General features: G+C 40.1%; 1 protein-coding gene across 1 annotated transcript in view; it reads right to left on the bottom strand.

The window, feature by feature from the left end:
• snd1 (staphylococcal nuclease and tudor domain containing 1) overlaps positions 1-18,584 on the bottom strand; it is a 204,344-nt gene that overhangs the window by 39,629 nt on the left and 146,131 nt on the right. Inside the window, exons 19-20 of the mRNA XM_038739206.1 lie at positions 5,108-5,231; positions 2,802-2,871 (exon numbers count right to left, since the gene is read on the bottom strand). Coding sequence (XP_038595134.1) covers positions 2,802-2,871; positions 5,108-5,231 — 194 coding nt within the window. The remainder of the gene's footprint in view (positions 1-2,801; positions 2,872-5,107; positions 5,232-18,584) is intronic.

Here is an 18,584-nt window from a genome sequence, read left to right as displayed (position 1 = left end):
TCTATAGAATGAGACGGAGTCCGGGTTGTTGAAGAAATTTCCAAAAACCTCAAACCTCAAATTGTTCATTCAACATTAATGTCTCTCTGCTACCATGTCAATTATTCAAATTTTTTTTGCAACCAAATAAATGAATGGCTTGATTTTTGTCATGGCTCTGTCTGCCCTGTACCGCATGCATTATGTATGAGCAATTTTCACTAACAGCTTGCTGGAATGAAAACTCGACCCTGCCTGTCAATTACAGACTTATCACCTCGTGTGGATAGTGAAACTCAACAGGTTTATGTCTTGAAAAGTCAACTTTTAAAAGCTGGCAGGAATGAGACTGAACAGTTGATATTGCAAAGTTAATTTTGAAGTTTTCAGCTGCGACACATATCTTACTCTGCACCATGCTCATCTTGCACTTACGTCCTGTGGTCTGGATGAAGGCGAAGGCATACTCGGTGGCCTGTGCTGGCAGGGTCCTGGTGCTGAAGGCAGGGGGAATGGCAGCCAGACGATGGACACACAACTTCTCTCTGAGGGAGGATGATGGGGGCAGAAATCAGACCCAATATAAAACATTTTTCAGCAGTCTTCATGGTGTTTATCTATGCAATCATACATAGACACACAGGCATTTGTTTTTTGTATCATGAAATACTGTAGCTGTGAAGTTAGTAAAGTCGGGGTTAGGGTCAAAAACATTAACTCTTGGGAATCATAATTTATTTATGATTTTGAGGTTAGAGTGTAAAGTGAAGCTCAACAACAATTGGATGACTATGTCTAAGCAGACATGACAGATATCCGTCTCCTACAACTACACCAAAGAAGGCCGACAGATTATTCAGAATGTCTGGCTTGTTCAGTTATGATACAGATACGTAAAACAAATGTGTAACAAGGTTGCTGAAGCTTGCTTTCTGAATTTTTAACATAAGAGCGCATCTCTTAAACCACATGCCTCTACAAGGGAAGGACGTTCTTAAACAAACACAGCCTGAGTACATCAGACTGTAAATCCATCCTTTACCCTGTAATGTATTTCTTTTTTCCTTGATTCTGGATCAATTCTCAAATCCATATGACACTTTATGATGAGTTTACAACTGTGAAAGAAGGACAGATGCCATTTTGTAGCTTAAGGGCTGCGAGCTTGTATGTCACCTTACCAATCATTTCACAGCTGTTTCTACAGCAGTACTGAGGCCCCTCTTTCACTAAGCTCCATCTGCTATTTAGCTGAGCGACAAGTTAAGTGTAAAGATGACAATAGACGTCAAGTTCATAGTCGCCAGACTCTTGTCAGATTAGATAACGCACCAAAATGTATGCAAAAGGGAAACATTAGTTTCCAGTGTGTTTAAATATGATAATGATTAAAGTGTTCCAGTGCTACATATCCCAAAAAAGTTACATTTTCTAAAAGGTGCTTAAGAGACAATGAATCAGGTTAAATTATGCAACGACTACAGGCATTACATTTTTGAATTTCTGATCTTTGCAATGGCATTAAGATGCATTTTCCTGCATTTACAATCTGATGAAAATGCCTCTGATGTTTCGTGCTCACAGGACAACAAGGATGTCCTCTTTAATTCAGCACTCTAGTTTGGCCTGGTTCTCAAATTTTAACAAAATGCACATCGCTATATATGTAAGTGTGTACTACATTTTTACTAAAGCAATGACGTGATTAAGTTGATTGATCCTGACAGGTATATGCCAATGTCAGTGATGACCAATCACTGATCACCCACAGGCTGAACATGCTGATGGAAAGTCAGACAAATACAGTCGTTAGAAGAGGGGAGTTAATTTAATGAGCCCCATATCTTAGGTTAATGTGTTCATTGGACTGCACAGTCTAGACAGTGAATACCATGAACATTTATTATGGATTAGTACTTTAAGATTTATCAACGCCATATTAGACTCTGACAGCACTGTAAATGTGGGCTTTAAAAATGAAAAGACAAAAGCGCTCTGCTGTGTTTGCTAATGATCACATAATAATTCAGGTACTGACCTATACAGACAGGTGGCAATATTAGCAAGTAATAGCTCATGACACAGAGGCATGGAATCAAGGCCAGAATGACTCAACCTGAAATGACGCAAAACTACAGAGAATGAGGTAGATATCAGCTCGATTTTTTTTGAGTGCCAGGTCGGCCTCGGAGAATCACACTTTCAGCAACATGCCAGGACGCATCGCATCTGCCAGCCAAACCTCGAGCTGTCCCCCACTCTGAGGTCAGTCACACACTGTGCCGTTCCACTGCATCATGGGAAATCTCCCGCAGGCCGGGGGTTGGCTGTATGAGCCACTTGGTGATGCAAGCATGTGTACGCACGTGGGTAGTAACACACACAAAACGCACTCACAAAAAGGATGTAGTGCCTTCGTCATCACAGAGTAAAAAATAAGAGAGGGGGAGTTCTGCTTTTGTCATTGCTATGAAAAGGAATAAAAATGATACACTCAGTTGCACTCTTTGCTTCAGTCATAAACAATACAGGGAAAACAAACAAGCCTGCATCATATTAGTTCTAAAAACTCCAGCTGAAAGGACACATAAAGGCTGTTAGGTTGCTTTGAATGTGGAAATGAGCAAACAACTGGTGTCTGAACAGATGCAAGAAATAGAAAAATCCTCTTCAGATACTAGATTGCCTCTGGCTGTGGGTTTGGCTGTAACAAAACAAGACTAATGTTTGAGTTTTTTTCGAGCCCAAACAAAAGCACTGTTTTAATGATGATGCCAAGATTCAACACTTATCGTCAAATTCATGGTCACAAAGTTACTCACATTGCCGTAGTCAATGTAGAAGACATGAACCTTTGCCGGTGACTCAACTTTCTCCACTCTGGCTCTGTACCTGCAGCAGCAAAAGAATAATTGTGTGAGAGAGAGAGAGAGAGAGAACAGAGGGGGAAGAGATAGAGAGAATAGAGCAGAGGAAACAGAGATGAAGACAGAGGGCACAAAAGGAAAAGGAGATGAGTAAATGATTCCGTGCTTATTTCCCTGGGGAGAAGGTGTTGGAGGATCTGTCTGTTGTGATCGGGGGAGAGGAGCAGGCCGGGGGAGTGAGGGGGGACAGAGGGGATCTATCAGGATGTGGAAGGGCTGTGAAAATTGCACAGAGGCCTCTTTGCAATAAAGGACAGAAATTTAAACCTATTTTTGCCTTGTAGCAAATAACTTTAGTGCATTAGTGCTAATCACAAAAAACAGCGGTTTCACTTTGTAAGGTTAGATTTTCCAGCACATTTGAAAGCTGAATTTCAATGAAAATAAACTTCATATTACAAGGTCATACATATCAGGTTATCATTGATATCAAGTTAAAGGAAAAAGTAAGAGCCAAATTCATATAGAAGCTACTGAAGAGCATGTTTCTCCTCAGACCTCAGTTCAGGAAACGTCTCTTCATATGACCATCACTTGTCTGACTCTCAGCTCCAACAAACAAACGAGAGCTGGGAGGACAAATTGGCTGAGAACCAAGGACAGTGGGAGAAAGCCAAATAATTAAAAGCCACTTGGGCAAAGAGAGAGACAAGAGAACAAAGTTAAAAACCAAATAAGTGATTAACAGGAAGACATAAAGAACAGCAATGAGCACAGAGAGCAAGAGAGAAAGAGTGAGAGACAAAGTGTGAGTGACTGATGAACAGAGGTTTCTCCTTTCTATTTACTTTCACTCTGTGGTGTTCTAAAAGGCCTTGAAAGGCGACAAATTTCTAATTAGCCCCTTAATGAAACAGGCCGACATTCCACATACATCACAGAATACAAAGATGTGGATGCAGAACAATGCAAAAATGAACATAATTAGCTTGCTGAATAATATAGGACTTGTAAAAAAAAAAAAAAAAAAAAAAAAAAAAAAAAGACAAAAATCTCACACTTTTAGGAGCAGGACTACTGTTTTGTTGAACAAGAAAGATGGACTTTTTATATAAAAAAAGAAGAAAGTGAAGGTTAACAACAGATGGCCTGTTTGACTTGCAGTGGTTGCTGGGACAAGAGAACAACTTTGGTTTTGCACCTTAAAAATCTGGAGGGGAAGATGGAGGAAAGAAAGACGAGCACCTGTGTCGGGGGAACATTTGGGTTTTTTTTTTAAAATCAGTTTCGTGATCTTTTCCGCCTTCACATAGACACTCCCTCCCTCCCTCGATCGCTGTGACTTTTATCTGTCCCCATGACCATCTGTAAACTTCCAAAATCCAGTGAGGAGACGAGATGAAGAGGTGTGTGTGTGTGTGTGTTACTGTCAAGCGACTGCTGATTCTAAAGGGCCAAAGCAGTGGCACTGAGCTAATTACACCCTGTGGGTGTCTGCAGTTAAAGCATCACAGGCTTTAATAGAGACAAGGTAAAAGTGAAATGTCACGCTTTCTTAAGAGGGTAAAAATCAAGCAAAGATATATGTCTCATGAAAATTGGTTGAAAATGGCTTAGTGATAGTAGATTTTGTTTCAGGTAATCATAAATCACCTGCTTACAAAGTAATTTCCACTAACTCACAACGGAAGGTGCTTGATGTGGGTTATGCATAGGGTTCTGGATTCACTGTAGAGCCTGAGCATCTTGCCAATAGGTTAAAGCCATTAGTTGTGTTCCATCAACGTATTTTTTTGCACATTAGAAAAGGTTAATGAAAATGGCAAAATTTGAAACAGGCTGGCTTGAGTTGGTTTTGGCCTTTTTTGGAAAACGAGTTAATGCGCTAAATGGGAGATACCTTTGCAAACTAAGTTCTTACATAGGGAACATTTATGATCAGCTTTTTCTTTGTCTTCAAGACAAGAGATGATAACAATTAGCCTATAGCTTGCCCAGTTGAAACACATTCCTAAAGACCTCTCCATTTTTCTCAGAGACATGGTCCTCAGGTCCATGCGACTGGTTTTGTTTTCCAACCTCTACTTGTTTATTACAGCCATGTGTAACATCAACTTCTGACGAAAAATATTCTTTGCAACGTGTCTAATTCACATTTTGTTCTTTTTTAATTTAAATTTGCTTAAATTAGACAACAATTAGATGAAAACAAGGCTACAGTAAAGCTTTTAAATACCACAAGTATCAACATGTTTGCTTACCATTCGCCATCAGCAAACTTGGCTATACAGTAGTCCCCTCGGCGCGCGGCGTACGATCCTTCCAGCGGCGGCTGTGCGGCGATCTCTGCTCTCATGGTCTCCATCAGACTTTCCAACTGGCCTCCTGACAAAAGACATGAGTGAGATTGAGAATTCCAATGCGATTAGAGTTGTTGTTAATTTCTTTAAGTTGCATTTAATTACATCACTCATCTTACGGACATTGATGTGTTTGCTGTAAAAGATTGGTAAAGAGTTCCCTTAGAGGAAAAATTTAAGCTGCAATGGTGTAAAATGGGTCTAAAATTACATTTAATGCTCTCAGCTTCAGAGGTACAAGCATGTTTTGCTCTGGCTTGGATGTTGGCTTGACCGGGGATGATTGACAGAGGATGGGTCCTAAGGCAGCAGCATAAATTAACACACTTGTATCTGACCCCTGCAGAGCTACTATATAAATGCATTGGTATAAATTAAATAAAGTCTGATGCAACTTTAAAACGTGTGCTTCAAAGACACAGACATAGGTAATCACCCGAGTGTCTTACACTGCCTAGAAGGTACTTCAAACATGGATTCATGTGAACAAACAATACAAATCCTTCTTGGTACAGCACTCAGGTCCTCACACATCTTGAGATGATAAAACTTCAGCAATAATGGTATTCCACAAATAAGCCCTTACTGCCATTTAGAGACTGAAGCCCCATCCACACTACTGCGTTTTCGAATTACAGAGACATTTTGCTACGTTTGCACCTCCCATCCAGACTACAACGGCGAAAACGAAGACCTAAAACGGAGAAGTTTAGAAACGCTGCCGACCCCGTTTTGCATTTCAAAACTCCAGAGGGCGTTTTAGTGAAGACGGGCCAAAACGGAGGACTTTAGAAACAATGACGCAGCCGCTCACGCTTGGCTCTCTGATTGGGTCTTAGAAGTCATGCAAAGCAGAAACACGATGCTACTGACCGGGTTTTTGACATGGTATCTTTATTAAAATACACTGCTCAAAAAAAATTAAGGGAACACTAAAATAACACATCCTAGATCTGAATGAATGAAATAATCTCATTAAATACTCCTTTCTTTACATAGTTGAATGTGCTGACAACAAAATCACAAAATTATCAATGGAAATCAAATTTATCAACCCATGGGAGGTCGGGATTTGGAGTCACACTCAAAATCAAAGTGGAAAACCACACTACAGGCCGATCCAACTTTGATGTAATGTGCTTAAAACAAGTCAAAATGAGGCTCATTAGTGTGTGTGGCCTCCACGTGCCTGTATGACCACCTACAACGCCTGGGCATGCTCCTGATGAGGTGGCGGACGGTCTTCTGAGAGATCTCCTCCCAGACCTGGATTAAAGCATCCGCCAACTCCTGGACAGTCTGTGGTGCAACGTGGTGTTGGTGGATGGAGACAGAAAGGCCAGGGTAACCGGGGTTTGAACCCACAACCTTCTTGCTGTGAGGCGACAGTGCTAACCACTGCACCACCCATGGACAGAGATCGTATTCGTTTTAATTCTCCGTTTGTAAACTAAAACGGAGTGAATGTGTATGGGGTCTGAGACCAAAACTATAAATAATCTGTTGTTCTTGTAGCTGTTAGCCAAATAGCACCACAGAGCTAATGCTGGTTTGATGACCCTGTTAGAGAAATACAGCTTTGAGTAAAAGTGAGCCAGCTCTTCCAATGGGCCCTCACGGCCAATCAAGCCATTATCTCATGTGCAACAGACCTACTATGGTGGATTCAAGGCGAGAATGTGGCTGTCAATATGGTGGAAGTAGGAGAAATCAGATAGTGAGTCAGTGCACCATGGAGTCAATGACTGTGGCAAGTGGCAGTGTGATATGCACCGATCAGTTGCAATTGGGGAGCTGATCGTGAGCGCCACAAAATATGTGCATCTCTAAGGGAGCCACTTCCTGGTGTTTGTGTAATATGTACACTATATTTTTGTGTATGGTAGAGTATGTTTATGCTTCCGTGTCTATTAATGGTGTGTGTGTGTGTGTGGTATGTGGAAGCAATTACAGCCACTAGGTTAGTAAAGTGGCCCACATGAAATTCCATGGTGGTATTTTTAGAGGCCATTTTCACTAATCTGCCACCTGGGAGGAGGTTTTGTGGGTAGACCACGGTCATCAGTAATGGACCATCTTTAACCACACATGTTCACACAATGTGAGGGAATATAGAGGCAAAAATAAAATCTTTTCAGTACCACACTTTCTAGTCTTACAACAACACTAAATGTAAAACCAAAGCAAACTGACAATCACTGTGTCTAGTGCCATCTTTCTGGAATAACCAGATTTCTTATACCTATACAACATGGTTTCTTACAGGCGTAATAAATGTTGCAAATATATTTAGCATGTTTTGGAAGATAAAGACTTAAGACTGGAATAGCATCACTGTTGCTGTAGTGAAGAGACCTTTAGCCATAGCCGTGTATCCTTATATCCACAAACTAATGTAAAATTGAGCCTACCAGACTTAAACAATGGATGGATATAGGATAGGAGAATATTTCTAATGGGAAAGCTTTTCCCTGAGGAACGTGGGGGAGATTACTCTATAGATGGAAGAAATTGATCACTTTCACTGCAAACAATATTTCTATCTGTATCAATATAAGGAAAATATGGACATTAAGACAAGCAGAGGTAAAAAATAGATGTTTTCTTTGTAAAATATCTTTAAATTGTTACAAATAAAAAAATCCAAAGTTAAAGATAAATTGAATTAGTTAAAATGGTTTATACAGTTGGACAGTAGACAATTTGTAGAATTTGAGTATGTGCAAATTGTGGAGAAACACTGTGTTCTCACACTGCGGAGACTCACCGTGAATATGCCAGCCATGACCCAATTACTGACCATCTGCATGTAAACTTGGGTTTTACAGTTATCAGCTTGCTGTAGCTCAGGTCAACACATTCTCTGATTTCCTGTCTTAACTTTATTTCTCCCACTAACCTGGTTTCTTGTGTGTAAATGTCGTTGGTGTGTGTGTGTTTGGGGTGTGTGTGTGTGTGTGTGTGTGTGTGTAAAACGTTCTGCTTACTATGCATGTAACTGTACTATCAAGCAAACAGCTTAGATGCAGGCAATGCAGCACTACAGCCTCAAATGATAAATACACATCTTTCTTTACTGCTGCGGTGAGTTGTTATTAACACCTAACATTTATTTATGCTTTTGGAGAACAAGTAAAAATGAATAATGTTGCCGTGTTCCAAGGGTTATCGGTGCTGATACAGGGAAGCAGCTGCCAACCAACAGCAGAAAGGAAACCTTCATTAGCATGATGTCAAACTTAAAGAAAAACACCAGCAAAGAGTACGGCGGGATTTAGAGTGTGAAGGAAAAGCTAGCAGCTCAGTTTGATTGTGGGGGGGGGGGGCTAACACCTCATTGGCCACCCACTGGTACACCAACTGCTGATGAATGCAGTAAGGGGAATAGGAGTATAAATACACACACACACAGAGACACCCCAAACAGACGCATCTTCAGCTTTTTGTAGAGAAAGCAGTTTTTGGAAAACATGTCAGATGAATTGCTTCCTGAAACCCTCGCTTCATATGCACAAACACACAGAAGTAGTGTGGTTACATCATTATGCTCCAGCTTCGCCACAGCAGCTTGGTGCAGCCTTATAGCCAGCCACCTCCTTGATTTATTAATCTCATTAAAAAAAGTTAGTGTGCGCCTTCGTTCCTTCTCAGAGAGAGTGTGTGTGTGTGTGTGTGTACACACTGACATATTTATTTCTGTTCGTGGGCCATGTTCCACTTTGGGTCCAGAGTGAACCAAATTAATAGCACATAATATTTAAAAGGGTTCTACCTGCTACAGTGGTGTGAAAGTGTTTGCCCGCTTTCTGATTTCATATTTTTTTGTCACACTGAAATATTTCAGATCACCAATTTGAAATATTACACTTTTTCAAACCACTGTACATATATTTTCACACACATGAAGCTTTAATGGATGGACGTCTTAGCTCAACTAATTATAATGCTTTATTCATGTAAATGGTAAAGCAGGACTGAGTGACACTGTGGAAGTGTAATACATTACGGGGGGGCAGGGGAATCACACCACATCGTGAACAGTGTACTGATTAGCTGATGATGAGCTGATTATGAAGTGAGCAAATCTCTGTTTGTCAGCCTGAGAGCCACCTCCTTGATGTCAAATCAGATGGTCAGCTAAAATGCTCTTCTAAGCCACCATGCTGCTAGCTTTACAACTTAACTTACAATGCAGTCATGCTGCTGCTCTTATTTCCAACTTGCACCATGGCTTGGTGCAGATGAAGTTTTGTGCCGTTTTCTTGCCATTGGACCGACTCACAGATTTCCCATGGTTAGCTAAGATAAATGTGTTTAAACTAAAAATATCTATAGCGCTGATGATCCCTGCAGTCCGATGCCTTCATTTCCAATAGTGCCCTGATGTTTTGTGCAGATTGTGTAACAAATATTGAGGGTCCGTTTGATTTAAATTTTTTCTCCGCTGTTATTTCTCATGTCTCACTGTAGGCTGATAAAAGTTAGACTGTAGAACTTTTCTCAAGGTTTAATTTGTCTTTATAGGCTCTAGCTGGGGTTATGTGGTCATAGTTATGGATGACCAATTTTAACAAGCTGATTTATGATCCGCTGTGACCCATAGATTCACTTCAATTACCCCCAAGTCAAGTCCAGTCACACTTTAACAGCTATGTCCATTCACTGACTGACATGAATCCTGGCCAGTTAATTTTTTATTTATTTAAAAGAAGAAATAAACATGTTTTTTTGGTTCATGATTTAAACAATTTACAATAAAAAATTCGGTAACACTTTCTTTGAAGGTCATCGCTATAATGACTTATGCATACATTTGTAACACGATATAATGCATCCATAAGACATTATAACAGTGGTTATAATCACTTACAAACATGCATTAGGCGCTATAGAATAGTTCATAATGTACTATGACCTTTTGATTTAATGTTTTATTACTAATAGTAATACCAGTTTATATTATATTATATGTGCACCAAGAATCTCCGACCATGTTCCATAACACTTTATAAACACCGACTCTGCCTCGTTATAAATACACTTTAGTCACCATTTAGAATTAGTGATATAAAATTGAATAATAGCTATAGTAATGTTTAAAGTTATATAGTATGTCTTTGTTTGCTGTAAGTAAAGTGTTAAAATATCTATCCCTGTATAATATATTACAGGTGGACATAATACCAAACTAATTATAAAGACCTTATAACACGTAATTGTTTGCTTTAAGTAAAGTGACACACATTTTGCGCAGGGAAACTTTTATTTATGTTTCTTCACTTTATGAACAATCTATGAATTTTGAACATTTTGCAGTTTAGCACAAAAACACAACATAATACATCAAGGAAACTAATTCTCAGGGTGGTGTGAGATCGCTAACAAAAAGACCTGTTGCCGAGCTTATAACATCATGTAAGAAGAGGCTCAGATGTTGTCACGGATGAAAGGCGAGCCTATGGACAGGCCCTAACAGATGCAGTGGACAATTAAAGACAACCACTTTACAAAATGTAGCCTATCAAAAGACATTTTAAAGTAATTGAATGGGAATACTGTTAGCTACTGCTAACTGCCTTCACTTTTCCATCAGTTGCGGAAACAACAGACTGAATGGACACACTGTGACCTACACTGCACGTCTGCCTGACTGACAACTTACGAAGTAACTTAAATATTTTCCGCCACTAACTTTCGTCACATTCTACTGCTCGCTCTCTCTCATTCATAATCAATTCAGAATCTTCCACGTCTGCATCGCAAAGAAGTATACTGTACTGTACTATAATGTTCACGGAACGCAAATGGCGGAACCTTCAGAACTGTGGAAGTGCAGCGCTCGGACAGTCGGAGGTGTGCACATAACAGAGACCCCTGATCTCTGTTACTGGTCTGAGACCAGTGTTGTATTCGATGCATTTCGCCGCTGCTGAATGAATGACCACGCTACTAAAGTTTTACACGATTATCAATATGACTGCGACATTGATTTTCACTGGCACACCGTGGCTCCCTGTGTGCAAAGCTAGTGTGTGTGCCAGTGAAAGAGAGAGCGAGCAGCAGAATGGGAGAACGTGACGGTGAAAGTTAGCGGAGGAAAATATTTAAGTTACTTAGTAAGTTACCCGTCAGGCAGACATTTGCAGTGTAGGTCACACTGTGTCCATTAAGTCCGTTGTTTCACAACTGCAGGAAAAGTGAAGTGAATAAGTGTGTTATGGAACATGGTCGGAGATTCTAGCGATTATAGCGATGACCTTCATAGAAGGTGTTACCAAAAATTTATTTTAAGTTGACAAAACAACTCCTGATGCTTTTACTGTAGACATTAATATGAGATTAATATGTGGAACTCTATAGGATCACTAATATGATGAGTAAAATATAATCCATCCTTATTTACTGGATACCTCTTTTGCAACACAGCTTTAGCCCTTCCTTGTCTGAAGCAAGGATACTGCTTAAATTGAAAACTGACACCTTTTAATTCATACACTGTGTGCCTGCTGTGAGCATTTTCTGACATGTATTAGGGCTGAACAATTTTGAAAAAGAATGGAATTGCGATTACTTTTGAGTATCATTGCAATAGTAATATGATCTGCAATATGATTATTCTCATTTTCATTAACATATTAAAATGATTATGCAGGGGATTTACACAAAGATTTGCTCCCAAGTCTGTAGAATATGATGTGTAGGCCAGGACATACAATATACAACAATATTTAATTTCAAATGATGTTTTTGGCACACATATCACCTTTACCAAATGCTGCACATCCTGCTATTTTAAAATTGCAGGCCATATTGGGTTTGATTTAATTGCAATTAATGGTTCAGCCCTAACATGCATGTCAACATTTGGAAGGTGTGTTTGATTTAGTCTGCAGAGTGTGCCTCATGCATCATCATTATTCTCTGCTGGGATTTACGAGGTCCAATTTGCTGTCCAGGCTTATTGGACAAAAGGTGAACTGGCTTTGGTGTTAAGAATTTATTAGGAACTCATCATCCATGTGTGCAGGTTTAAGTCCAAGTGAGCTCTTGTGTACAAAGGTATAGTCAGAAAATTCTGTAAATATGCATATCGCAACACAAAGAAATATACAGAAAGGCCAGGCATGTGGAACCACACAATACAAGACACTACTGCAGTCAGCATGGAAAAAAAAACAAAAATGAGCTTAAAATGCTGCAGACGTGGCCCTCTGGGGTCAATTGAGTAAAGTCTTGAGAGTACAGCATCCCAATGAAATTCTGAATGAATGTGAACATTAGGAAGGAAGTGCAGCTAGGACACACATTACAGAGGCAGATTCCACTTTAATTTTGGCATAAAGACAAACTAAATATCTGCGTGCAGAAGGGGACAACCATGTCGAGCGTGAGTGCTCATTTTGTGTTGAAGGGAGAGCCAAAGCGATGATGCAAAAAAACAGCTAACCCACTGACTGTGCCTGATGCTGGCCAATTTCTCTCCGTCCTCATCTCTTTATTCCGCTGTTGTTTTTTCTCCTTCGTTTTGTAATTTGTTTATACACCATTATGGCTGCAGCTGTTTGTAAATCATATATAATTACATTGTGAATACTCAGGGCAGAGTGAGGGAGCGATTAGGCTTAAAAACAAGAAAACAATGGAGAAGGAGAGAGAGAGAGAAAGCGTTAGAGAGACTGACAACAGTTGTACAGGTTGGTTATGATCGTATTTGATTATATTGTGGCACACAGTGTGTGAGCAGAGACAAGGGGGGAACAAAAAGCCAATGAAAACAGTGAATCATGTGCCCTTTCGCTACGCATCCCAAGGCCATACAGAATTCTATTAAGATGTTTACGAAGGCCATTAAACCACAGAAGGGTAAATAATCACAATTTGACAGAGGCAGAGGCCAAGAGAGCAATGGTTGCTTAAGAAAGCGTTCTAATTCCCTGGCTTATAAGAATGAAGGAATTAAGAGTCAAAGTGGAGTGCATCTATGAAAAGGACACCTGCCAGGGAAACAATCGACTGGACAGGATCCAGAAACATAAACCTGGTTATAATTGACTATAATTTGTGAAGGAAAAAGCAACATCTAGTAGACACAAACTGAAGCTTACACACAAGTGTTTTGCCTCAATATTCCTGCTTATCTTAGATATATTGAGGACCCTTTGCTGTGTGGCTGACTGGTTAAAGTGTGGAAACATGGATGTCGCATCATCTACCATCTGAGAGATTCAGTCGCTGAACAGAGCTTTGTGCTTTTGCTCACCTGTTAGTTTGCGTGTGTTAAATATGCATGAGGTTTAGACAGGCTTTATCCTCTGGGGTAGAGGAAGGGCTACGTTTCAGGACATACAAGCAACACTTCAAAAGGTAAAAGGCTGCACTGACAAACAACAAAACACAGGCTTGGTACAGTATGTACTGGCTCGGGAGGCTGATTTTGTGTATGCGATTCAACACATACAGCTGTTATGTGTCCAATGCCCCCTGTGGTTGGTCAACAAAGAACCGAAGCTCACCTGGGGATATTTGTACATTTTCTGAAGACACAGTGTGACAAGGAGGGAGCTAAGACAAGAGAAAGTCCATTTACTCCCCTTCCTGAATGATGTTTAAAGCGGTGTCAGCATCTGCCCAGTGTTGAGGGAGGTCACTATAAAAAACAAATGATCCCCCTGCTTGACTAATGCTGCTCCACTCCCACTGGAGAGTGATATGGATTATATCTCATGCAATACCCCACCACCACCACCAATTACCCTGTTCCATTCGACCCTTCCCGGCAGTCTGGAGCCCTTTACAGCAAATTACTGTTTCTGTAATTGGAAAAGCCATCACTGAAAAATCTAGACAGAGACAGCATCTGTGGCTCTCTTTTTGCATCAGTCTCTCCTGCTCCGCTCTCTGCCACCTGTCGAGCCTCATTGACTGGAGCTAATGCCCTGTTTTGATTGTGAGTAGTCCAAATATATTCACAAGATGGCCCTGAGCAACATTTGGGGAAGAGGACCTGGGGGGTGGATGAGGCTGGCCAATTTTGAAAAGAACCCCATTTGGACCTGTAAGTGGCTCACCACTGTGAAAAGTGTCATTCAGCCATTCAGCTTTAGGTAATAGACCCAGAAGCTGACATTACTGCAAATCATGCTTGCTAGGATAGTGAAGAATGCAGATGAAGACGCTTATTTTCCGCCTGAAAATCAAAAGCACCCCGCCTCAAAGCGACAGGTGAGCTGACCTTTTAGAAGCTAAGTTGCATATCTGATTTAATAATGAATGCCTTGGGAGGGAGGAGATCATCCGGGGCAGGTTCTGACCTCTAAATATTGCATCCGCTGCAGTGGCAGGGAGTTGGGAGAGTGAAAAACTGCGGCATCGGCTGCTGCGTCTACAGGAACTTTCATTCACCTGCTTGGTTACTTTGCTCACGGTAGGTATATGGTCTAAAGCCACCACAGCGAGGCCTTGTTCTTTTTTTCAGCCTGTTAAAGTATTGAGTATTGAGTGTGTGTCTAATTATTTAAATTACATCAAATTTTATTGTGACTGAATTTAAAATTAAAATGAATATGGTTTAACATACAAGCAGCTTTAGCTTTAAGATGATTTCACTCCACAGTGGGAGAACAGTATAGTAATTAAAGCCATTGTCCACTAATTTGATGGAATCATTAAACTATTCAATATAATCATTTATACAATTGTTACATTTAGCCCTTTGTTGCATTTCTTAAGTCTTGAATGAAATCTGAGTTATGTTTTTCCATTTCACAATTAGTACCATCACTTCATTGTTTTAATTAGACTGTTAAAGAACTTACATGATTAACAAAAAATTACTTTCTCAAATGCTTTTGAAAAACGGTAGGTTCATAACACACTGGTATAGGAGTTAATTATCTCAACCCCTGACTGACTTTGGCTTGATGCCCACAGTGCTGCAGAAAGATATTTTATCCAAAAAATAATAATAAACAGTACAGGAAGCGTTGCAACTTCCATTTCTACGTGTGGACCATTGGGGGGGGGGGGGGGGGGGGGTATTTTTTTTTTCTCCATTGTATAAAGTAATAATCTGCTGCCTGTCTGGCTGCCTTGACATGACATCTAATTAGCGGGCCACTCGCCCTGATAAATATGAAATGCTACAGTAATTTTAAAGTCCTTTTATAGAAATCAGCACCCGGTATACCAGTGTTACTGTGTCAAGTTGCCTCCACTTAATACAGACTTGGACATGAAAAGAAAGCTGATGATAATGTGATACTGTGACATCACTGTAGGGAGGCCATGTTGGCTGACGACACAGTTGTGTGGGAAAGCATACATTAAAAGAGACCGCCAACACAAAGAAGGAACAAGTAAACAAGTAAATATGAAAATTCTCCATTGGCAGTAAAGAAAAGCTCACGAGAAAATAAAATTGAAACATTTCAAAGTAATGGAATTCAATTTCAAAAGACAGAAAGGGGCCTGGTTTGAAGTGTAGCCAGAGAGAGAACAGCTCTCTGCCTGCCTTGCTCCATCAGTTGCTGGGTCCAGCATCATTAGGTGATGAACAGCTGCTGTGTGTAAAAGGTAGAAGTGTGAATAATGTGGACGGAATGGCACCTGGTTGGGGGGAACGACTCCACTCATAATGAGTCTGTATGGGTGCCAAGAAACAAGCACTAGACAGGACGTACCGCCAATTGCGCTGCAGCTGAGGCTTGCGGTGGGCAGAAAATGTGTTTGTTTGGCCGAGCCAGGCCTAGCAATCCAGTCCTACGGAGGTGACAACTGAGTGAGGTCCAAATCAGGGGGAGGCTGCTAAGTAGGCAGAGAAAACCCAGTAGGAATGTTTCCCATTGATACAGCATGTACGCAAGGACAGCCCATGCAGGCTGCTAACTCGTACACGGGAACCAGGTATGTATGCAACACACAAAACAGGTGATAAGAACTAAGGTTACATAATTGGAGAAAACATCATGCTGGGGATACGGAAAGGGCCAATGGAAAATGAGTTCAAACTGGCCAAAGCAAGCAGATTTAATCTGCATTCTGAGCTAGTTTGACAAAAAAAATCAAGTCAATTGTAACTCAGTGTCCACTTGCTAGTTTTACGAGGCTCATTTTCTTTTTTCTAAGCAGATGAAGTACAGTATGTCATACGGATAGCTCAGTTGATTTTAGTTCCATACTTTGGTCATGTGATGGCCTCTATGAGCTATGTAGCTGAATGCTAAGGTAAAAGCTAGTAGGTGGCCCTTTAGTTAAAAAGCTTTTTTCCTACTTATGTTTCTGTTCTATAACAATCCATATTCGTCAGTGACTTTTCCAGTATAAACACAGAGAGCTGATCGATAAAAGGCCAATACCAATATTGATTTGAGTTACATAAAAGATACATTGGCCTAAATTTGTTTCTTTAGATAACATTTTTGAGAAGGATCACTTAAAATTGCATTTTTTCCTTTTGAATTTTGACCCAGTTAAAAAATGAACTTGTCTTGGCTTTTTAGTGGGCAAACTATGAAACTGTTTCTAAATTGTCTCAAACATCTCTTTGGCATTTCTATACTGCAATAATTTCTACCTATCAGCTGACATATTTATCCCTTTAGCTCTATTCAAAATCTAAATTAGTACGTAATGGAACTGGGGCACAGTTTATGGGTTTATAGAGAAACGTTACTACTTTAAAACTTATGTCTTTGATTTAGAAAAAGAAAAGTGGCAGAGCATCCGGAACTGAAGTTGCAGTCATTATGGCTACGCACCCATAAAGACTTCAGGGCTATGTTTAGTAAGTTTTTAATTATGTCGACTCTCCAGCATAGTGCCAAAGCAACAACAGTGTACAGTGCAGAGTCACTCCCCACCCCCCGTGCCTGGAGTGGCCTCTGTCTTTTAGTGTCCAAGGTCACTCAGATCTATGCAGGTCCCCCTCTGACAGTAATTACATATAGCCTCCAGAGAGAGCGCAACACACACAAGGAAATTCAGGAGAGAAAAGAGAGAAAGCACTACGAGGATGAGACAATATGTGCGGGGAGAGAAGGGAGACCAAGAGAGATAAACGCATACAACAGATAAAGACCAATAAAATAAACTGAGGATTAAAGAGCGCAATCCCTCAAGCTTCTCAGTGACTTGGAAAAACACATTCTCAATGTTAAATTAATCATGTATTGAGCTTGTGTAAAGATATCCATATATGAAAAACCCCACACTTAAGAGTAATTAAATGTAAATAATTAAAATGGGTAAAGGGGTACAGAGCGCTTGGGGCCCCCAGAGAATAAAAGATATTAAACTGCATTTTCTCCACAAAATAAGAATCACCTCGAAGATAACAGTATAAAGATTATTTCATGGGCCTGCATCTATTCATTTAAGTGCAACAGCTATTTAGGCTTTTCAATCAACCCGGCCCTCAGCAGACCACAATAAACAAACAAATCCTGTATGCGCTTCTGTCAATTATGTCAACTTGCATCCTTCTTTCTTCTACCTCAGGGGTATTCAATTAGAATTCAAAGAGGTCCAGTTAGAGAAAATTTCCTGAAGCAAAGGTCCGGAACATCGAAACGACTAACTTGTGTTATCTTTCAGTACCATAACGTATAGTTGTATCAACATATATTTTAGTCAACAACGGACTGTCAAATCAAATAATATTTTTCACATCAAACTGGAGGGATAATAATTAATAACTACTCTAATATTAAATTCTAAATTTAAATTTAAGTAAATTAAATAAAGTGCCTTATTATTTTTAGAAAAAATTAAATAAAAAGTGTAGCTTGAAGTGATGAAGTGTAGTCTTAACCAACTTTATAATAAACACTCAACACATCATAACAAATGAACAGCTGTAATGCCTCCTCTTCTCTTTCATTCCCTCTTTCAGAGCTACCACTCCTACTTTCCCTTGTTCAGTGAGAAATGTGAGCTCTAGTTTGTCCTGCCAGCAAGCATTAGAGATCTATGAGAGATTCTGGTGTTGAACTGCCCGTCTCCTCAATTCGTGTGTGTTTCCAAAACGTCTCTAGTTAATCTCGCGGACTCGACCCGCAAACATCGGAATGCACAGATTTAATCGGCTGAGCAGCGTCACATGAGACGATTGGAGCACATGCGATTGGCCTGTGAGTTTCTTTGTCCGCTAAACCAGTACAGTAAATGCTAGAAAAGCTGCACGGGTTAAAATAGAAGTGCTCCGTCACGAGGTAGTAAGTTTCAATAATAAATCTGCTGTAGGTCCGGATCTGGACAGTGGTCCGCCTATTAGGCTACGTTCAGACTGCAGGCATTAAATGCTCAATTCCGATTTTTTCCCCAGATCCGATTTTTTTTGTTTGACAGTTCACATTATAGTTTAAATGTGGTCCATATCAGA

Source organism: Micropterus salmoides, unplaced genomic scaffold (genome assembly GCF_014851395.1).
Source record: "Micropterus salmoides isolate LMB-PRFRI ecotype aquatic unplaced genomic scaffold, ASM1485139v1 Ms_hic_scaffold_23, whole genome shotgun sequence".
Classification (NCBI taxonomy): domain Eukaryota; kingdom Metazoa; phylum Chordata; class Actinopteri; order Centrarchiformes; family Centrarchidae; genus Micropterus; species Micropterus salmoides.
This window is presented reverse-complemented; position numbering and strand designations above follow the sequence as displayed.